This window comes from Lepidochelys olivacea (genome assembly GCF_965140295.1).
Source record: "Lepidochelys olivacea isolate rLepOli2 genome assembly, chromosome: 1".
NCBI classification, from domain to species: Eukaryota; Metazoa; Chordata; order Testudines; family Cheloniidae; genus Lepidochelys; species Lepidochelys olivacea.
The window spans coordinates 212381585-212404509 of record NC_140411.1 but is presented as its reverse complement, the minus strand read 5'-3'; the positions used below and the strand labels follow the sequence as shown (position 1 = coordinate 212404509).

Genomic DNA, 22925 nt, shown 5'->3' with positions numbered 1-22925 from the left:
GACGGACGAGCGCTCGGCTGCCCCAGTCTGAAAAGCGGGGAGTGCCCATGATTCCGCCCCAGCCCTGCGCGGGCGGTAGAACCCCTCGCCCCAGGGAAAAGCCTGGACCGCTCGCAGGCGGGGCACGTGAATCCCGCGCTCCGGCTCTGGGCCTTGCTCCGACACTCTCCCCCCCCCCCCGCGCGCAGGCCCCCGCCTACCCCATCAGCGCTTCTGCTGCATTCCCGGACCCCTCCCCTCTGCAGCGGAAGCTGCCGCCCTGTCGCCTCCCCGCCTCGGCAGCCGGCTCCCTCCGTCTCTCCTCCCTCGCTCAGCCTGGGATTGCTCCCCGCGCAGCTCCCTCCCCCTAGCCCGCCTCTGCCTGACAGCGGCCCTGCAGCAGCCAGGGTCCTGATTGGCCCCTCGGCCCCCCCGCTCCCCTCCCTCGGCCCGCTCCCCTCGCCGCCCGCTCCGACCAGCCGCAGCCATGAACCCGTTATTCGGCCCCAACCTCTTCCTCCTGCAGCAAGAGCAGCAGGGCCTGGCTGAGCCAGAGCCGCTTCCACCAGCGCCCCTGGGGGACTTTTTCGGCGGAGAGCTGGGCCCCGCTTCAGCAGTGCCCCCTTTCCCGGCCCCCCCTGCTGCCATGGCCCTCCGCAATGACCTGGGCTCCAACATCAACGTGCTGAAGACCCTGAACCTGCGCTTCCGCTGCTTCCTGGCCAAGGTGCACGAGCTGGAGCGCAGGAACCGGCAGCTGGAAAAACAGCTGCAGCAGGCGCTGGAGGAGGGGGGCAGCCGTCTGCGGGCTGTCCAGCGCCGGGATCAGGCTGTGCAGACCAGCTTCAGCAGCCCCATTCGCCCACTGGGGCTTGCCCTGGGCAGCCCCCGGCCAGCTGGGCTCTGTGCCCCCTCTAGGGTTTTGGGCTCTCCCAGCTGCCACCTTGGGGTGCCATTCACGTCTTCTTCCCAGCCTCCTCCCTTGTCTGGCAGCCCCTTTTCATCCTCATCCTGCTTCATGCCAGGCACCATCTGGTCCTTCTCGCAGGCCCGTCGGCTGGGCCCAGGACCTGAGACCACCCTGGTTCAGGGGCCGGGGGTCTCGTGGGTTCACCCTGACGGGGTTGGCGTGCAGATCGACACCATCACCCCTGAGATCCGGGCCCTCTACAATGTGTTGGCCAAGGTGAAGAGGGAGCGCGACGAGTACAAACGCAGGTGAGAAAGGGAGCAGGGTGAGTCCAGCACAGGCAGGAGACTAAAGGGAGAATGGGGGCAGGGAGTGAGTGGCAGCCCCAGGGCAACTGGAGATGTGTCAGTGCAGACAAGAGAAGGGTGCAGAGAATGGAGTGGTAGGGAGCAGTGGGGTGAATACAGCTAAATGTGAAAAAGTGGAGGGGCTGCAGGGGAGTGTAAGGTAGGGAGGAGGGTGGTGAGTAGGTGACTACTAGCACAGGTGAGAGAGCAGAGGCAGAGGGGTGGGGCAAAGGGACATGGGTGAATGCAGACTGCAAACTCCAAGCACTCAAAATCATGACTCGTTCCAAAAAATCACGAGATCAGGATACAAATCACAAAAACTTTAAAAATGGTAAATACTGAGCTCTTTTCATGTATCTTGAAAAGGAGTACTAGTGGCACCTTAGAGACTAACCAATTTATTTGCACATAAGCTTTCGTGAGCTACAGCTCACTTCATCGGATGCATTCAGTGGAAAATACAGTGAGGAGATTTATATACACACAGAACATGAAAAAATGGGTGTTATCATACACACTGTTAGGAGAGTGATCACGTAAGATGAGCTATTACCAGCAGGAGAGCGGGGGGGGAGGGGGGGGAGAAACCTTTTGTAGTGATAATAATTTATTTATCTTCTGGTTTTTGAGCATTCATGGTGCATTTAGGTCACATTCTCCAGGTTTTCACCCCAACCATGAGGGCCTGAAACTTTTTTAATGAAAGTTGAGATTCTTCTGAACTAACATGACTCCAGGAGCTGGGACTTTAAGAAAAAAATTGAGAGTTAGCAACAGTGAGTAAGATGATACAGCATGTAAGGAGATTGGGCTTGCAAGGGAAATAGGGACCAGGGAGGGGGGCTGAGTTGGAGACAGGGAGTAGATGAAGTCTGGAGGTGAGGGCAAAGAGAGAGAGTCTCCAAGACTGTGGTAGTTCAGTGTCAAAGACCAAGGGACCTTGCTGTGTAGTGGGAATGCTCTGGAGAAATTCTTGATAGGACTATCTGTTGGCCACCCTTTCTCCCTGTCCTTCCTCTCCAAACCTCATATAAGAACATAGTCCTGTAGCATATCTAGTCCAGTATCCTAGCACCAGCTGTTTCAGAGGCAGGTGCAGGAAACCCTGTAGGGGGCAGTGATGGGATAACCTGTCCCAGAGAAAGTTTCCATGTGACCCCCTGGAGCTAGTGGTTGGCTTGTGCCAAAAGTTCTTGGGTAGTCTTTCGATATCACTGGGAATTCCTTATTTTATTATAGTTAAGAGGACAACCACACTTCTGTTTAATGTCAAGTTTTAAACTGCTCTAAAATTCACATGTTTAATAAGATCAGCCTGAAAACAAGTAGGTTCCAGTTCAGGGCCTAGGGTGGAGTTGGGTGCAAATTTGGGGTAACTTGGCTAAGGGATCCTGGAAACATTAAGTTCTTTCCCCACCTCTCCCACAGCCAAATGACATGTAAATTTAAAAAAAAAACAATGTTCTTGTGTTGCTTTTGGAGGATGTTTTAAGCAATGAAAGGGGCAAAACTATGGGCAGTATCCACATAAAACATATAAAGAAAAGGAGGACTTGTGGCACCTTAGAGACTAACCAATTTATTTGAGCATGAACTTTCGTGAGCTACAGCTCATTTCATCGGATGCGTACCGTGGAAACTGCAGAAGACATTATATATATATATATATATATATATATATATATAGAAGACAGCAGGACAGTGGGGTGGGAGGAGGTATTGGTTCATGATCTCTGTGTGTATATAACGTCTTCTGCAGTTTCCACGGTATGCATCCGATGAAGTGAGCTGTAGCTCACGAAAGCTCATGCTCAAATAAATTGGTTAGTCTCTAAGGTGCCACAAGTCCTCCTTTTCTTTTTGCGAATACAGACTAACACGGCTGTTACTCTGAAATAAAACATATAGTTCTGTTAACCCCTAGCTGTCAGGTGCCAAGATCCAAATAATTCAAAAATAATCAGGCTTTCTTTTTGTCTCTGTGGAGGGGGAAGCTGAAGTGCTGTGAGCTACATATGGAAGGAACAGGAAGGGGTTGGGGGGACCAGACTGTTCTATGAAATACCTGATACTCAGAGGAAGGTGCACTTGACTAGGAAACAGAAGCTCAAGAGTTCGTCTTCTCTTCTATGGACTGCTAATGTTACTCTTCTGTGTGCGTCATACGTGTTATTATTATTATTATGAAGTGTATGCTTAGAGCCCTTTCCTAGGGGCAGGCAGCCACCATTACCCCTTTTTTGCAGATCAGTGTCACTGCTATCGGAGCTAGGAATAGAACCCAGGTCTCTAATATGGAAAACTCAAGTATCATCCATTCAGCCCTTTGCCTTTTGAAATTAGCATGCTAAAACTGAATTCCCCGGGGCTGTAGTCACACAAGCTGGAATGTCAGTGTAATAGGTGTGGTAATGAAGGACAGATTGTAGGAAGAAACAAGATGGTCTTGTGGTTAAGGCAATGAAGAGTAGGACCCAGGAGAACTGGTTTCTGTTCTTGAAGCCCCTCCACAGACTGGCTATGTGGTGGTTAGCAGTCACTTAAATTGTACATCTGGAGCTGGCCATCCTTCTGAGGTATTTTGGAGAACTAGCCCACCCCTGAGGCACTAATGGGGACTCAGGAGACCCAATGTTCAATTCTGAACTTTGCTACAGACTTCCTGAGTTTCCCTAGCCAAGTCACTTTGGCCCAGATCCTCAAAGATACTTAGGGGCCAGTGATTTCAATAGGCGTTAGGTGTATCAAAACCTTTGAGGATCTGGGCTTTAATTTCTGTCTGGTGGTTTCCAAATCTGTAAACTATTTGGGCTCTTCAGGAGTATGACCAGCCTGTTTTGGCTTGTTCACAGTTCAAGAGTTCGTTTTAGCTGGTTTGATGCTGAAAAACTTCAAAGGCTTTGGAGGGGTCCCATATTCACCCCAGCACTGGGAGGGGCATTGTGTAGGTGATTCTGCGGATACATTGGGAGGACACAGGGGGGTGGTTAGAGATGCTGCAGGTCTGGGGGCTAGTGATGTGCTTGGTGTAACATATTTTTCATTGTTTTGCCAGGAATAGCAGGAACGGGAGAAAGAGAAGCCCCACAACCCCTTCCCCACATCGAGAACCTTCTGAGATGCGCAGCTGCAGCTGTGAACCTCCTGTGGTCCTGACTGGGAGTAGGAGGCTGTGGGGCTCCCCTTTTCCCGCATCAATGGAAGGGCTTCTGAGATTCCCCATCTCGCATTTCTGGGGGCAAGGGGAGTGCAGAGACCCTTCCCGCTACATGGGCCACAGTTTGAGGCCTGGATACTGGGGATCCCCATCCCCCAGGCAGTCTCTAGCTTTCTCAAGATATCTCTACTACCCGCTTCCTTCCTCTCACTGGGCTTCTAACCCTGCTGGAGGCTAGGAGGAGGTGGGAGCTAATGCCTGAGAGGTGACAACATGTGCCCAAGAAACCTTCCTCATTCCCTGCTGCAAAATTTCCCTTCAGTCATGGCCCCTCACTTTCTCAAAAACAGGGGAAGTTCATATGCAAAAATGTAATGCCATGGAATTAAGGTTGCAGGAGCTCAACACGGCCCTGGGTTCCTCATGTCCTCCTGCGATAAGAGTTGAATTCCCTAAACTTCAGTGCTGCAGACCCAGGAAATTCCTGGTTCCCATTGCCATCCCAATAGGGACACAGCGACGGTTGTGTTTTGTAGGAAGAGTCACATTAACTTAGTATTTCCTGGTTTTTGAATAGTTTGAGTTTTGGGAATTAAACTCTTGCATTCTGGAAGGGCATAGGGCAGTGCTGAGTGTCTGCACCTTGGCCAAAGGAGCCCCAAAGACTGCTGATCCCCAACGGTGTGATGAGGAAAGTTTCTCTTCAAATGTACAGGACTTTGGAGCAGACCACAGCTTGCAGGGGATCGGGAATATGAAGGGAGGAGAAGCAGCGACAAGAGACTGGGTGGGGAAAAAACCTGTGTACAGACTGCCAAGGATCATGCAACTGGGAGCCCAGTCATGTCTGCTCTCTCCCTTTCTCCCACATACATATACGTATTCCCAGACACAAATGATAAGATGTGGTTAAGATGGAGACTCCATATCAGTAATTCAGGATAAACTACATCGCAGTGATGGCGTGATTATCCCCAAATCTTTGTATTACAAACCCAGGAAATCCACAGTTAAGGTTAAACATGTGTCACCCAAACATGTTAAAGTTGGAAATATACAATTTAAAGCCCCCAAACAACCTTAACTCTGCCCACTAATGGCACCATACAATAACCACATGATGATAATTAAGGCATTTTAGTGTTCGTGGTCCCAGATTGGCTGATACTGATTTTTAAAGAAAGATTTTATTTTTTTATGCTGTTTTCCTCATGGTGTCATGAGGCTTGGATGGGGAGGGCAGGGTGTTGTCCTTGGTCTGGGAGGGGATGGGTTGGAAATGCTGGCCTAGTGTTGCCTGGTAGGTGGCCGGGTCTATATGGGGCAGAGGATCTCTCAGGTTTTCTGTCTTCCTTCCCTCACATTTTCTGGTCCTCGAGCAGGTTACTGGGATATTGCAGTGCTGGAGTGATGTGTGTGTTACATTGGATACAAGGGAAGGATCTGTGGCTCCCCGTGAGGACTTGGGATGATAAGGGGTTACATGAGGGAGCTTTGCTCACAGTCCGCAGGAACATCCAGGATGCTGGCTGGAGCCTCTTGGCTGGTCTGGTCTGCGTGGGGGAAGTGGTTCAGGGAGGTTATTATTAGGAATGGTGCATTGCAGATGGGAATGATAAAGTATCTGAGAGGAGGAGAGAAACAGAGAGCCAGGGAAAGAGTAAGCAGGGGGTGAAGGATGTAGAGGGCATACAGAAGTGTTGCTTCCACAAAGTATCACTGTCATTTTCTGACCCAGTGTTGAAATCCCTGTCTGTTCTACGCCATAATGATTCAGGGGAATCACTACTTAAAAGCAGTTTCAGTAATGGGTCACTTTCCTAGTGTAGACAGAGCTAGAGAGAGAGGTTGAGTGATGGGAAGAGAGGCAGAAAGCACTGCAAGCCAGATCTGGAGAGAGAAGGAGGGAGAGGAAGAGACACTGAAGTATTTTGTGACAGAGAAACACATTTTCTCCTCAGAGATGGAAACCTTGTTTGATCAGTTCCCATGGAAGGTACATCCTGCTTGTATCTCTGTCCTTCCCTCTGTTGTGTATCTCTTTCTTCTTCCCTCTTTCCTGTTCTTTCCTATCAAGGTAAGAGGAACCCCTATGGACTGTTTTCCTGCAGATGGAGGATGGGCTGCCTGCTTGTTCAGGGCAGTGATCTGGGGTACATAAAAAAGCCCAGCATGCAGCTTTAGGGTGGGACATTTTCTAAGAGTGAGCAATATTGCCAATCCCAGGTATTCCAAAGTCATGAGCCAGATGCCAGAAATCAGGAGCCTGGCTTAAAAATCATGAGATAATAAATGTGGGGTTCTTTCTATTTGCCTTCTGGTTTCTGAGCTTTTAGGATTCACGTTTTCAAACTTTTCTGCCCAGCCACGAGCACTAGAAATGTGCTACGATAAAAATGAAAGCTGAGACTTTCATGTTATTATACAACTCCAGGGGCTGGGGCTTTAAGAAAAACACCAACTATTGCAAGAATCATGATAAAATTGCAAGAGTTGGCAACTCATAATGAGTGCCCAGCCCAATGAGAAAATTCCACTCGCCCAAAGGAAATGGAAGTGGAATAGCAACAACCTTGTGCTGCACTGTTCAACACAATAGAGCAGGGGCCAATACAGTGCACCACCAACCAATATGAACTAAAGATGGGAGAGGATACCGTTAATTAGCAAAGTGAAATACAACCCAGCACAACATAACCAAACATGGATCAACACACTGCAATACAGCACAATGTAAAACTGTACCACACAAGCTAATATAGCACAGAATGGCACAACACATGGTGATGAAATATAGCTTAGAGTATTGTAGCCCATTGCAGCACAACACAACCCGCATAAAACTGCCAGTCATCTTGCAATAATTGCAGCATAGCCAGCATGCTGCAGAGAAATATAGCTTAATATAGCAGTCTTTTGCAACATAATACAGCCTAAGTATAGTGCAACCAATCGAAACCCAACATAACCGGGGCAGAACAGCTCTTTGCAGCCCAGCTGCAGTGCAGTACAACCTGGTGTAACATAATGCCTGAATAACCAATACAACCTAACATAAAATAGGCCAGTTCAGCACAGCCTATCGCAGTGCAATACACGGGATGATAGCATAGGGGGTGGGCAAAGTTTTTGGCACAAGGGCCATGAATGATCATGAAATTGGGGGTTGGAGGGTGGGAGGGCTCCCACTGGGGGGGCTGGCAAGGGGTTGGAGGTGTTGGAGGGTGCTCCAGGCTGGGACCGAGGGGTTCAGAGGGCAGGAGGGGGATCAGGGTTGGGGCAGGGGGTTGAGGTGTGGGAAGGGTTGAGGGGGGCAGGCTCAGGGCAGTGCTTACCTCATGCAGCTCCCAGAAACAGCAGCATGTCCCCCCTCTGGCTCCTACGCGAAGGTGTGGCCAGACGGTTCTGCATGCTGCCCTGTCCACAGGCGCTGCCCCTGCAGCTCCCATTATTTGCGGTTCCCGGCCAATGGGAGCTGCGAGGGCAGCGCTTGGGGCGGGGGCAGCAGGTGGAGCCCTCTGGCTGCCCCTTCATGTAGGAGCCGGAGAGGGGACATGCTGCTGCTTCCAGGAGACATGCAGAGTGGGGCAAGACCTCGACCCCACTCCCCAGCTGGAGCACCACAGCAGGGCAAGCCCCAGACCCCACTTCCTGGCAGGAGCTCAAGGGCCAGATTAAAACATCTGGAGGGCCGGATGTGGCCCCCGGGCTGTAGTTTGCCCACCACTGGCATAGCCAGTTATACCACACGCCATAGCCCATCACAACACAGTACAGCCCTGTATAGTGGAGCCCTTTGCAGAGCTCTACTATCCACTGTCCCAGTACAGCCCCATTTAATAACACAGCATATCTCTATATAAATATAACACAAGCACAGCACAGATTGTGGCAGCCCCTCAGTGCCCAATACAGCCCAACGCCTGTTACTGCCTGTACAGCAAAACCCAGTATAGCCCAGGCTGGAGGCCACTCGCCTGAACTGGCATGGTGGGGAGGGGCAGAGAGGACAATGGGCTAGATCTGCCAATTGATCTAATCTGGTCCTGGGGAGTGTGTTTCAGCTGCTAAATACAGCTTGTGGTTGGTGTCCTGAGGGCCCCGTACTGTGACGTGAAAGACAGTTGGTGAATTCTGAGTGAGATCAGTAGAGTCTGTGGCAGGGACCAGCTCATGGTTGGAAGGCGTGACATGCATCCAACAGCTGTAGCTGTTTGGAAAGGAAGGGCAGCAAATTCCAGAGCAAATTCTCTCCCCCACTTCCAATACTCCTTGTATGACTAGAGTGGATCCCGTAGTGTGCAGTTCAGCAGTGAGGAAGGCAACCTGCAGCTGCCAGCTCTGCCCTCCCCAGCAGAGGGTGCTGTGCGGTAGGCAGGGTGTAAATGGCACATTTGTCTCACTAGGTGGGAAGAGGAGTATACTGTGCGTGTCCAGCTGCAGGACCAAGTGACTGAGCTGCATGAGGTGAGGGGCCCATCCCCACTCCCCCTGCACCCTAGCCTCATTTCCCTGGCACTGATTCCAGTGTTTCCCTTTCCCCCCTGAGCAGGAGGCCCAGGAGGCTGAAGCATGCCAGGAGGAGCTAGCCCTGAAGGTGGAGCAGCTCAAGGCAGAGCTGGTTGTCTTCAAGGGACTGATGAGCAATGTGAGTGCCCCTGTCCACCGAGCATACACACTCAGCCATTAGCCAAGACATTGTGAACCCATCCCATGGCTCGGCAGGCTGATGTGCGTTTTCTCATAGTAATGCCAAACAAGGAATGTCTGTAGAGTGACACAGCAGTGCCCAACCTGAGTGCATGGGGAAAGCCTCCAGCGTGAGCTCCCTCAGCAATGCCCTGACAGTGCCTGGCCTTGATTATAATGCCTCCAGCATGATGATCTCCCTCACCATGCCCAGGAGAATTCTCTGTCAGGACTCTGTGTTAGAGGGTTCCGTGTGCCTTGTCTAACTATCCTTTTCCTCTGTCCCCTTGCACCATGTGCTGGGCTGGTTCTCACTGGGTCAGAATCTCACAGAGCTGGATACCAAGATCCAAGAGAAGGCCATGAAAGTGGACATGGATATCTGTCGGCGCATTGACATCACAGCCAAGCTGTGTGACGTGGCACAGCAGCGTAACTGTGAGGACATGATCAAAATGTTTCAGGTGAGATGCACCTGCTGCTGTCCCAAGCGAAACAGCTACCACTGGGGGAAGGAGCTTCTAGCCAAGGGGGAGAGACAAAAGCACTTACATGCCTCTTGCAGAGGAGGGGATCAGTCACTATAAGCCTTGTTCCATGAGTTCACCTGCTCTCCATATTGGGTTACATGTGTTGGGGTGGGGAGCAACAGGCAGAGAGGCAAGAGGAGGAGGCTGAGAGCTGCAGACTTTACTCGAGGCATTAGGAGTACCCACCCAACTCATTATTCAGAGATATTGGGCACTGGGACTCCTGAGTAATAGGGGAGCAGCTGCAGAAGAGGGAGACATGGTGCAAAGTGTCTGTCTCTAACCCCTTCTCTCTCCACCCCCTCTTCTCTCTGTCTCTGCCTTTCTCTCTGTCCCTGTCCCTATCTCTCTCTCTTTCTCTCTTTCTCGCTCGCTTGCTCTGTCCCTGTCTCACTCTCTCTCCCTTCCCCCTACAGAGGCAGCTGGTTAGTTTCATTCAGTTAAGAATATGTACAATTTAGACACTTTCTGTAAACTAAGGTTTGACTGTAAATATTGACATATTTCACTTAGACTGTCTCTTCTTCCTCTCTCTGCCTTTCCCTTTCCCTCTGTCTCTGGATCTGGGGGCGGGGAGAGTTGAGTTCTTCAATTAAACCACATTCTTCTCATCAGGTTCACAGATTCCATCTTTAGTTGCATAATTTTTAATTTTAAAATATTCTAAAATCACATTTTAGCCATTGCACCATCTTTAACCTGATCATAATAAGCCCCTCTCTCTCGCTCTCTCTTCTTCCTTCTTTCTTTCTTACTTTCCCTATCTTCCTACCCCTATGCCATTCCTTTCCCCTTCATCTCCTCTCAACAACCCGACCTTGGACCCGGCCTTGTTTCTGTAGTCTCTGCACTTGTCTCCCATTAAGGTCCCAGCCACGGCGGGGCGGAAGCGGGAGCGGAAGCTGATCAGTGACGAGGACACTTCACTGTCTGAGAACGATGCCTCCAAAAAGCCTGAAGAGGAGGAAGATGAAGAGACCACAGCCATGAGCATCAATGAGGAGATGCAGAGGATGCTGAACCAGCTGTGAGTGTAACCCAGCCTTTACTTATGCCCCACACCTGCTGCTGAGACAGGCTGGGACTGGAGTCGCTGTGAGTTCTGTCATAGCCAGCTCTCCTGCCCTGTTCCCTACAGCTCTTCCCCATGCTGGGAGAGGCTGGGACTGGTGTAGCTGAAAGCTCCCCCACAGCCAATGGCTCTTCCGAATTCATTACAGCAGTGGTTTTCAAACTTTTTTTCTGGCAACCCAGTTGAAGAAAATTGTTGATGCCCATGACCCAACGGACCTGGGGATGAGTGGTTTAGGGTGTGGGAGGGGCTCTGGGCTGGGGCAGAGGGTTGGGGTGCAGGAGGAGGTCAGGGCTTTGGGCTGGGGGTGCAGGCTCTGAGATGAGGCCAGGAATGAGGGGTTTGGAGTGTAGGACGGGGCTCCGGGTTTGGGGGTGAGGGGAGGCTCAGGGCTGGGGCAGGGAGTTGGGGCACCTGCTTACCTCTGGCGGTTCCCAGTCAGCGGCGCAGCCGGGGTACAGAGGCAGGCTTCCTGCCTACCCTGGCACCGCGTACTGCACTGTGCCCCAGAAGTGGCCAGCAGCAGGTCTGGCTCCTAGGCGGAGGCACGCAAGCGGCTCCACAGAGCTCTCACCCTCAGGCACACCCCCCCCCATCTCTCATTGGCCGGGAACTGGCCAATGGTAGTGCAGAACTGGTGCTTGAGGTGGGGGCAGCGCGCAGAGTCCTGTGGTCCCCCCACCTAGAAGCCGGACCTGCTTCTGGCCACTTCCAGGGTGTAGCGCAGTGTCAGAACAGGTTGGAATTAGCCTGCCTTAGCCAGGCAACACCGCCGATGGGACTTTTAATGGCCCAGTCGGCGATGCTGACCAGAGCTGCCGTGACCCAGTACCTTCTATTCCGCAACCCAGGACTGGGTCACAACCCACAGTTTCAAAAACAGCACCTTCCTTTGGGGAAAGGCCAGGATTGGGAATTCCACCACAATTAGTATTGAAGCCTCACACTTTGTAGCTCTTCCTACTGGGAGAGTTCCCCTCTCTTTGCTGACATGCGGTTTCCTTGTCCCCAGGAGAGAGTATGATTTTGAGGATGACTGTGACAGTCTCACATGGGAGGAGACAGAGGAAACGCTGCTGCTCTGGGAGGATTTCTCCGGATACGCCATAGCAGCTGCGGAGGTGCAGGGGGAGGTAACACCAGCTTCATGCTCCAGTCATACCCCATCTCCAGCTACCCTTCTCTCTCTCTCTGGTACAGTGTGGATCCCTCATTCCTGTTTATGCTAATTCCTACACAAATACTCACCCATTTCTAATGGATTGGATAGTTCTCCGCTGCCGTGCAGTCTTGAATGTTTGTTACCCCGAAGCTCTCATTCAAATACAGAATATTCAAACACCCCTGTCTAGGCCCTACATGGCCTTCCCCCAACCAGTTATCTACACCACCCTGCCCCTGTAAAATGTGCCCAGATCTCTTTTTCAGACTGGCCTAAGGCCTCTTGTCAGAGGTGCTTGCCAAAACCAGCAAGCATAGAAAAAATCCTACCCAGCTGGGAAGGTGCCATCTTTAGCTGCTCTCATTCTGTCCCTTAAACCCGCCATTGAGACTATCAGCCCCTTGAGTGAGAAGAAAACTTATTCTGCACCGCCTAAGATGAGGCCTGAAAGTCCAATTGGCCAAGGCCCCTGCATAGCCAGCACTCCAGCTGCTCCCCTTGACCCTAGTGGGTTCACAGTTGTGGGGTCTTGGGGGGGCTGTTGGCGATGGGGGGCTGTCTCTTTGCCACAATCCTCAATGTCTCAGGGCAATGCTGTGCTTTTTCAGGACAAAACTTCCCACTGCCAGTGGTCCCAGGCTGTCTGTCCCATCCCTGCTGCTAGACGGGAGAGCCCTGGCTGATCAAGTGTCTACAGATGTAGCTGTACCAGTGAATGCAAACATGGAGACAGGCTGTAGTTGTGGCCTGTTAAATGTGATTTATGTGAACTGGGAACACACCCACCCTTATCCTGTGTCACTGTCTGTCTCTGTTCTCTACCCTTTCCTTGCTCCCTCTGGTGCTGCCCGGTCTTTCTCTGATCTCTCACGCTGTGCTTTCTGATGTCTGGCAACTGCCCTGTCTCCAAACGTCATGGCACCCTCTTCTCCCCCAGCAGCAGGATGACTGTCTGGAGAAGGTGATTAAGGACACAGAGTCGCTCTTCAAGAGCCGTGAAAAGGAATATCAGGAAACCATCGACCAAATAGAGGTAGGAGAAGGACATAGTGGGGAAGATGGGGGCGGGCAAGGAGATGGGAGATGTAGGGATAGACCCCAGGCGGGACAAGAAAGTTGGTAATTGTGGATGTTGCCCTATGACTGGCTAGTGAAGCTGGGCAGTGTCCCCTGATTGGAGGAGAAGGTAGGCAGTGTCCTCTGGCGGGCTGGCTGGGACAGTATGCAGTGTTCCCATGTGGCACAGATAGTGCCACACCGGCAGGTTCAGCTCCTCATTGCTCCCCCTTGTGCAGCTGGAGCTTGCAACAGCAAAGAATGACATGAATCGGCACCTGCATGAATACATGGAAATGTGCAGCATGAAGCGTGGGCTGGATGTGCAGATGGAGACCTGCCGCCGGCTCATCACCCAGTCTGGAGACAGGTGAGCTCCAGGATAGGGAGGGCCAGGATTCCTGGGTTCCAATCCCAGCTCTGGGAGGGGCATTGGATCTAGTGGCTCAGAGTCAGGGGATGGAGTTAGGACTCTTGGGTTCAATTCAGTTCTGTGCTTTATAGATTTGTGTACTGCACTCCTCACTGTAGTATCTGAATGCCTTCCAGATTAAGCATCCTGACCACGTGTTTGTCACGTGTTGTTTGTTCACTCATCCTCTCCCGAGGGAGCAAAGTGTGCACAGTGCAGTGCTTTGGGGGAGGAGGGGGCGGCATTGTTTGTTCTGAATTTACATGTTGCTCTATATCTTATGTTAGAGAAGGTAAAGTCAAAGAAATGCGCCTCGTACTTGGAGAGGAAGGCACTGAGGTTTGTTCCATCTCCCACACAGACAAGGTTCTACTCCCAGCGCTGGGAGAAGAGTGGGAGCTACTAGGGGGACTGGAAATTGAGGCTCCTGGGGTCTGTTCCCAGTTCTCACAGGGGAGCTAGTGCATTGATGGGTGAGGGGCTGGGCTGGCTGTCACAACTGGATTGGACTCTGAATGATCAGCTGTAACCGCCTTGCAGACTCCTCACAGGAGTTGAATTTGGTGCCAGGTGCCTATGGCAGATGAATCATGTTCAGCTGTCAGCTTTGACAGATGATGTCACTGTCTAAAGAGAACCTGGAATAGAGCATCACTGATCTGCTGGGACATTCTGCTGGCCTGTGGGAGTATGAAGTCAGTGCAGCTCTGGGCTGGGCCCTGCTGGAATGAGTTCACAGTGTCACTTCCCTCCTCCATATCCCCCTCCTCTGGGTGCTGCCAGGATATTGTTCTGAGCAAAGCTCCCCATCATTGGCACCAGCATTTATTTAGGCTCCATATAAACCCCTTGCCCTCTAGTGGTGCTCTACAGGACCCATCTAATGTCACGTATATACTTCCCAGTGTTAACTGCACCCCTTCTACTACCTGATGAATCCATCTGGTTATACAGCACCTCCTAGGTATCAGTTATAATTAGGGCTATCAAGCAATTAAAAAAGTTAATCGCAATTAATTGCACTGTTAAACAATAACAGAATACCATTTATTTAAATATTTTTTGATGTTTTCTACCTTTTCAAATATACTGATTTCAATTACAACACACAATTCAGAGTGTACAGTGCTCATTTTATTTTTTATTACAATTATTTGCACTGTAAAAAAACAAAAGAAATAGTATTTTTCAATTCACCTAATACAAGTACTGTGCTGCAATTTCTTATCATGCAAGTTGAACTTACAAATGTAGATTTTTTTTTTACATAACTGCACTCAAAAATAAAACAATTTAAAACTTTAGAGCCTACAAGTCCACTCAGTCTTACTTCTCGTTCAGCCAATGCTGAACAAGATAATGCTATCCGCTTCTTGTTTACAATGTCACCTGAAAGTGAGAACAGGCATTCTCATGGTACTGTTGTAGCAGGCTTTGCAAGATATTTACATGCCATATGCACTAAAGATTCATATGTCCCTTCATGCTTCAACCACCATTCCAGGTGACATGCGTCCATGCTGATGACGGGTTCTGCTCGATAACTATCCAAAGCAGTGCGGACCGACACATGTTCATTTTCATTATCTGTCAGATGCCACCAGCAGAAGGTTGATTTTCTTTTTTGGTGGTTCGGGTTCTGTACTTTTCGCATCTATCTTTAGAAATCTCACATTGATACCTTCTTTGCCTTTTGTGAATTCTGCGGTGAAAGTGTTCTTAAAATGAACAACGTGCTGGGTCATCATCCGAGACTGCTATACTGTGAAATATATGGCAGAATGCAGGTAAAACAGAGCAGGAAACATACAATGCTCCCCCAAGGAGTTCGATCACAAATTTAATTAACGCATTATTTTTTTTTACAAGCGTCATCAGCATGGAAGCATGTCCTCTGGAGTGGTGGCCGAAGCATGAAGGGGCATATAAATGTTTAGCATATCTGGCATGTAAATACCTTGCAATGCTGGCTACAAAAGTCCCATGCAAATGCCTGTTCTCACTTTCTGGTGACGTTGTAAATAAGAAGAGGGCAGCATTTTCTCTCATAAATGTAAACAAACTTGTTTGTCTTAGCAATTGGCTGAACAAGAAGTAAGACTGAGTGGACTTGCATGCTCTGAAGATTTACGTTGTTTTGTTTTTGAGTGCAGTTATGTGACAAAAAAAAATCTACATTTTTAAGTTGCATTTTCACGACAAAGAGATTTCACTATGGTATTTGTATGAGGTGAATTGAAATACTATTTCTTTTATCATTTTTACAGTGCAAATATTTGTAATAAATAATATACACTTTGATTTCAGTTACAACACAGAGTACAAAATATATATGAAAATATAGAAAAAAATCCAAAATGTTTAATACATTTTAATTGGTATTCTATTGTTTAACAGTACAATTAAAACTGCGATTAATCGAGATTAATTTTTTTAGTTAATCACATGAGTTAACTGTGATTAATCAACAGCCCTAGTTATAATAGCTCTGCTTCTCTCCCTCCTCCTTCCTCCCCCAAATCTGGTGCCCACGTGACCCCTGCCCTTTGTTCTCTTTCAGAAAGTCTCCTGCTTTCACACCACTCTCTAACAGTGAACCGGCCCTGAATGAGGATACCGAGGAGTCCAATCACAACCTCCCAACGGATGCCTCTATCAGATAATTTGAGAGGCCCTGCCCCCTCCTGGCAAGGCAGAGAGCAGGGGTGTCTGAACTGTGGCTGGGAGAGACTGACAGGGACAGGGAGCCACCATCAGAACTCTGTTATCAAATCTCTCCTCATTTGGGGCAGGGGTGGGGAACCAAAAAGGACATGTTGTAAATGAGAACAGCTAGCTGGAGCTGAGGGCCCTCACACAGGGTCCCCTTCCCTCTCCCCACCTCTGTCTTCTCCTCCCCCACGTGGATCTTACTGGGGTTTAGACAGGGAGGAGCCAACTTTATTATAGCAGCATCCCCTGGGACCTGTCTCCTGGGGACCTCCCAGACCCACCGCATCCGTCCCTTGTCCTGGTATACTTGACCTATCTCCCTCTGCACCCCTTGTGCTGCTCAGAAGTAGAGCTTCAGAAGTGGAGCTGTGCCCATCTGCAAACATTGGTGCCAACTGGGCCAAGTGCTGGGCTCTCTCTGTCCTCTGTGCTCAGTGAACACTCACATGGTCCCTGTGCCACAGCACACAAGGTACCGAGAGCCTCGTCTCTCCTTGGGGATGGGGAAAGGGCTGTTGGCTCCTGCCCCCTGCCACCTCCATGCACTTTGCTTTGCTGCGCATCTCTGGTGTGATGACACGTGTATGTGTTTGTGATGGAAATTAGGACTCATTAAATGGGACAATAATGCCCTTTTCTACAGCTGTGTGGGGTTTTATTTATCTGGTGTGGGAGTTGGAGAGCACTGCTGACAGGAAGCTTCCTGTAGGCAGTCCAGATTGGGCACTGCCTGGGCACTGCTGCAGGGAAGAGTCTGTTGTTGCAGCTTCTGCTAGAACATGGTGGGGAAGAGAAGAGGGCTCCATTGTTGCGGTCACACTGCCCTCCAGGAACTGCACTTAGTATTTTGATTGTGGTAGCACTCAAATGTGCTAGGTTCTGTTTTAAAAACAACCAAAAAGTAGACATGGTCCCTGCTCTGCTGAGCTTCGTTCTAAGCAAGGACAGGGCTTATGCTGCTCTGACCCTTGCTCAAGGACCCTACTGGAACCTGAGTTACCCTCCCATTTGTCACCCTTCCCCACGCTCTCAGCCTGTACTGATCCACTGTTGGCAAAGGGAGTTCCTGTAACACTACGCACAGGGACGCTGTCTGCTCTCATCACATACCTGGAATTAACCTGTATGTCCAGTACACTTTAACTGAGAATTCACTCCCTATCTCCTTGCCAACAAACACAAAGTGGCATTTGACAGTCAGCAGGACTGATAACTGGCTACAGGATAATGGAAAATTCTCTCTCACCTGATGGGATGGTAGGACTCTTCCAGAGGAAGTAAGACTGGTCTCTCAAATTCACTGTATGTTGCAGAACATTCTCATTTTGGCTGAATGAGGCTGCACTGAATGATTCACCAATTCAAATCATGATTTAAATTGGCAAGCAGGAAACCTTCATTTCAATCATCCATTTTAATCTTGTTTGTTGTTTAGTTATTTTCCTAAAAAAAGATTGATTCTCATTGATTGGTAACCATTAAAACATTGATTTGCAACTAATTATAGCCTTTACACTAAATTTGGTGCTTCTGTTTGCTAACCAGGAGGACACACTATATCTATATTTATTTAAGCAATTATATGGATTAACAAATTATAAAAATTAAGAATCTGAATAACTATATGTTATGCTAGAAAATGGTGAATGACTTATTTCTTGTTTACTAGAAGATAGTTAATTTTATTACTCATGATTGGAATTCAAAAAAAATAAACAAAAATAGCATTTTTTATTAGTCTGATTTTTTACATTTGAAAAATAATTGATTTTTCCCCCACCCTCTTTTTAGAAAATGGAACTGGGTGAGGTTGTGCGTTTGGTCCATTTGTTTGTCTCTGTGAGGACCATGTGACTGGGACACTTGGGTTTTTGTTCAGCCCCAATGTTTGAAATCTCCAAGTGGTTAATCCCTCCCTATCAGTGAAGGGTAGAGCTGAGTATAACGGGTATGTCAATTTTCTGCAGTGTTCTGGATAAACGTTATTGAATTATTTTTAAGCATTTTAAGAGTTAATTATATTAAAAAAATATTTGTGTTATTGTGGATTGTGTATAGGTGGCAAACATGCCTAATATAAACCTTGGGAAGTGTTATGCGTGTCAGAGGACTATCTGAAACTATGTCCTTCCTTTCCCAGGAAGTCTGTAGCAGGAGATGTATGCAAATGTGTACCCCCTCCAGTTAGGCAAGAACTCAGCCTTCTGAAGCTTTGCCTTTGTCTGCTGATCACCTGTTACATGAGGACAAGATCAGAGGCCTAGCTGTCTAAAGGAGTGTCTCTCAGATTCATGTAGGTGCTTGTTCTGAGCCAAGGGGGTTATGAACTTGTAATCACACAGAAAAACCCTTGTGGGGTTTGAAGGGCTCTTCACATGCCCGTGCTGGGATGATTTCTGGTAAGCTCATCAGTATGCATGTATGTTCATTTATTGTTTTTAATATGTTTCTTCTGTAATGCTTTCACCTTAAGACTAAATATGCTTGCTTAGGAAACGCTGTGTGGTACCTTATAACTTGGCAATTACCCTGTTTATAGCCACAGAGAAGAAAAGCTAAGCAGGCCAACAGAGACAATCTGCCTGGCTAGGGAATTCGCAGTGTAGGCAGTGAACTGTGCAGCCTGGAAAATCCCTGGTCAGGAGGGATAGAGATGCTTCTCTAAATCCAAGAGAGGTGATGGCTGACATCCAGAATCTTAAGAGTGGGTGCCTTTGCTGAACCATAGAGCGGGGAATACAGGTCCAGTTGTCCTGAACAGTGACGCTGAGCAGCAAGACTTTGTATATAAATCAATTGTCAAGGGAGCCTTTGATCAGGAGTGGCAAATGGGAGTTTCAGAGGCACTTTGGGTCCTTCTGTTTAGTTATAGTTCTGCACCCACCTGCTGTGACTTGCCCTTTTATGTGCTATGTTTTCCTTTCTGCTGGAAGATAGAAGAGAGATCTAGGGTATGACATGCAAGTTGGTAGCCATGTTGGAAGAGAGGATATGTTGTCTGGAAGTGCGAGTTTCAATGGTGAATAGCAGCTGAGAAAATGGAGATCTCTTGGACAATCAGATTCAGAAATCATTGCCATGGACACCACAAGGGAAAGGATCACAGTAAGAAACTGAAGAGAGTATAAAAACTGAGAAGTAGAATGGTGATTTGTGACTAAGAAAGGAAACAGACTGAGAAGCCATTCAACCTGGCTAGAAGGATCCAATTACTCGTAGATACTCAGTGAGTAAACTACTGAGAAACCTGTTTCTGGAGGAACAAAATGGGACACACTTAAAGGGTGTCCTTATGGTATGAAGTAAGCAGCTACCAAGAGAGGTTCTTCAACCATCCTGCGAAAGCAAGCATCGGTGACTCCGTATTAAGAGGGCAATGGACAGAGAATTCAGCCAGGACACAAGGACATCAAGACAGAGTTCTGTCTCCCTGGATACAAGGAGTAACTGCAAGATTAGATGTATAATGAGGTTCTCTGCAAGTCTCCATTGATGATTATAGCCAGAGTTCAGGGCAACTGCATCTGCATTCCCCTTCTATGGTCCACCAAGGGCATCCATGTTTAGGCTTTAGGCTCCCCAACCATAACATCTCATGGGCAGAGACACATGTCCCTCTCTCCCTCCTGACTGGGGTATTTCCAGGCTGCACAGCTCTCTGCCTCCACCATGATTTTCCCAGCAAGGCCAGACTTTCTAAGCAGGTCTGCTTTACTTCATAGAATCATAGAATATCAGGGTTGGAAGGGACCTCAGGAGGTCATCTAGTCCAACCCCCTGCTCAAAGCAGGACCAATCCCCAATTAAATCATCCCAGCCAGGGCTTTGTCAAGCCTGACCTTAAAAACTTCTAAGGAAGGAGATTCCTTTTCTCCTCCAGTATGGTAAACGTCTAAGGAAGGACATACTTTTCTCCTCCAGTATGGTAAACTGTAATTGACACAGTCAAATTACCACACTGCTCCTTCTAAGCAAGCACATTTATTAATTGGGTAAAAGTATTACAGAGAAAACATATTAAAACAATAAAAGAACTTACACACATGCTAACAAGCTTACTAGAGACCACCCCCTAACTCCAGCAAGGGCTCTGGTCAGTAAACAGCCCTTCAAATCCCACCAAGGGATTTTTTAGTGACTACCATCCATAACTGTTTTGGTTCAGAACCACTACACCCATGAGTCTGTGAGTTGTTATTTGGGCCTTTTAATTCTGGACTAAGGAATACATAGATAAAGGTTCCCCCCCCGACCTCCCCAAAGGAAGCTTCAAAAGATCAGGTGTGGAGGTGGGCATTTGTATTCCCCTCTTCACAGGTATTTCCTAGGAAACCTCAACTAACCATTCTTGTCTTCACCCATTGTTTAAGAGTCCTTTGAATCTCATAACACTTCCCAACATTTACATTAGTAATTTCTCCTAGACAAGTTACCTACAATCCCACAAAAGTGCATAAACCTTTGCATTTTTAATACAATGAGCACCTAAGATACTTCAGCTTAATTCAGTAAGGTTTGTCCAGGATAATGCCTGTCACAATTATAACATTTATAAACAATTATAATCAATGATATGGCATCACATGGAACTACACAGATTATAGAAGACTTCAGAGATCTTGGAAGGGAACTGAAGAAGAGAAAAGATGAAGTGGAGATCCTTTCAGTCCCGTGAGTGAGAGAAGGCAGAAACTATTGGAGGTGAACCACTGGCTGAACAACAGGTGTGAATCTGAAGATTTTGGTTGGGTAGAGCATTGGTCAATGCTCCAATGGGAAAGGAGGCTGTACTAATGGCACAACCTGCATCTCATGGGTAGGGGAGACTTGCTGGAGTAGCCAGGAAAATGTTAAACTAGAAATGCAAGAGAAAGGTACTAAGAAGGCAAATACAATTCAAATGCAAACTCCATGTGTCATGAACAAATTGAACCAAAGTGCAAAGAATGTGAAGAGAAGACATTTTTTCAATTGCTTGTATACCAATGCTACAAGTCTGTGTAAAAAGCAAGAGGACTTGGAAATTTTCATGGATAAAAGGAAATGTGATATATAATTGGCATTACTGAAACCTGGGAGATGATTTGCGTGATTAGAATGTTAAAAATGTTGGTTGCAAACTATTTAGGAAGGACAGAGAGGGGGAAAGGTAGTGGGATGGAGGTTGAACTCTATATAAAAGTTTTAGTTTTCGAGTTATTGATAATTCAGAACCACAGGATCTTGAATACATGTGGATCAATGTTCTAACAAACAAACCACAAGAAAATGGTACTGGTGGATACAAACCACCAACTCAAACCAGAGAACAAGATGAGTTTATCTCCAAGCACCTGTCTGTAGTGTGGGAGGGGGGAGTGTGTTATAGGGGACTTCAATTTGTGACACACATGCTGGAGTTCTCATGCAACCAGTAGTAAAACATCCATTAGAGTTTCTAAAAACTATAGATGATACTTTTCTAATGCAAAATTTTATAATGCACACAACACAGGATCCACCTCATTTTAGACCTCATTATGACAACTAAAGATGAACTAATCACTGGACTGAAAGTTGGTGGTTGCCTAGGGTGCAGTGATCATGACATGATTAATTCAATATGAACAGAGGACAGTCCTAACCAATAATATATATTCTTGGTGCTTCAAAAGGGCTAATTTCTCAAAGATGAAGAAAATTATGAGAGATGATATGGAGATAAAATACTGGGTATTAAAAAGCCCTGCAATCTAACAGAAAAAGGCATAACAAAAACCAATGCATGGGAAGCTGAAACCCGATAAATTCAAACTAGAAATAAAGAATACTAGCCATTGGAACAAAGTACCAAGGGCAGAGGTGGCTTCTCCATCTTCAATTCACGATTGGATCCTTTGCTGTAAGATTTGGTTTAGTCAGACAGGAGTATTGGGTTCAATACAGGGATAAGAGAATAAAATGTAATGGCCTCTGATGTGCAGGTCAGACTAGATAATCTAATTGTCCCTTCTGTCCCTTAAACTGTATGAATCAACACATGTTGTCCATTCAATCTTATTATACATACAGCCTAGAAACAATAACAGTCACCAAGGTAACAGCCAAATGCTCTTAACCCCCCCCTCCATTGAATGTTAATGTTCCTGAGGAATTAATCTTTGTTTTCCACTGTTTGTGATCTTAATCCTGGGCAAAACAATGAAATGGCTGATGCAAGATTTGATTAATAAAGAATTAAAGGAGGGTAATATAAGTAATACCAATTAACATGGGTTGATAGAAAATAGATCCTGTCAAACTAACTTAATATCTTTTTTGATGAGATTACAAGTTTAGTTAATAAAAGTAATAGTGCTGATGTAATATCCTTACACTTCAGTAAGGCGTTTGACATGGCACAGCATAATATTTTGATTAAGAAACTAGAATGATACAAAATTAACATAGTACAAGTATCAGAGTAGCAGCCTTGTTAGTCTGTATTCGCAAAAAGAAAAGGAGTACTTGTGGCACCTTAGAGACTAACCAATTTATTTGAGCATAAGCTTTCGTGAGCTACAGCTCACTTCATCGGATGCATTCAGTGGAAAATACAGTGGGGAGATTTATATACATAGAGAACATGAAACAATGGGTGTTACCATACGCACTGTAACGAGAGTACAAGTAAATGCACTAAAAACTGACTAACTCATAGGTCTCATGGGGAAAGCATCATCAAATAGGTTTGTGTGGGACCCAAGAACCCATTAATGCCAACTGGCAAGGGAGTTACACATTCTGGTATGTCCAGGCAAGGGAGTCCTGATTCTGGTATGTCCATTCTGGTTCACCAAAGAATGTCATGTGAGGTAGTAAATGAAAGTTTGGATCACACTCGTCATTAATATTATTATGAAATATATGTACAAATA

General features: G+C 47.4%; 1 protein-coding gene across 4 annotated transcripts; it reads left to right on the top strand.

Moving 5' to 3' along the window:
* The first annotated feature begins 299 nt into the window (after window positions 1–299).
* On the top strand, window positions 300–16671 carry IFFO1 (intermediate filament family orphan 1). 4 transcript variants are annotated; one of them, XM_084612754.1, is made up of 9 exons: window positions 300–1197; window positions 8803–8863; window positions 8949–9044; window positions 9409–9549; window positions 10458–10642; window positions 11700–11820; window positions 12790–12882; window positions 13145–13275; window positions 15878–16671. In XM_084612754.1, the coding sequence occupies exons 1-9, from the start codon at window positions 467–469 to the stop codon at window positions 15978–15980; spliced, it is 1662 nt and encodes a 553-aa protein (XP_084468880.1). In that variant the 5' UTR covers window positions 300–466; the 3' UTR covers window positions 15981–16671. The 4 variants fall into 4 exon arrangements, with proteins under 4 accessions (XP_084468880.1, XP_084468879.1, XP_084468882.1 ...); XM_084612753.1 differs by having other exon boundaries at window positions 302–1197; window positions 12787–12882; XM_084612756.1 differs by having other exon boundaries at window positions 303–1197; window positions 10482–10642.
* The last annotated feature ends 6254 nt before the right edge of the window (window positions 16672–22925 follow it).

What these genes read in the sequence shown, in the direction of transcription:
- IFFO1 (XM_084612753.1), top strand. Translation starts at nt 467, where the DNA reads ATGAACCCGTTATTCGGCCCCAACCTCTTCCTCCTGCAGCAAGAGCAG. An exon ending in ACATGATCAAAATGTTTCAG is followed by an intron (nt 9,550 to 10,457) that starts GTGAGATGCACC and finishes TTGTTTCTGTAG; the next exon opens with TCTCTGCACTTGTCTCCCAT. An exon ending in AAACCATCGACCAAATAGAG is followed by an intron (nt 12,883 to 13,144) that starts GTAGGAGAAGGA and finishes CCCCTTGTGCAG; the next exon opens with CTGGAGCTTGCAACAGCAAA.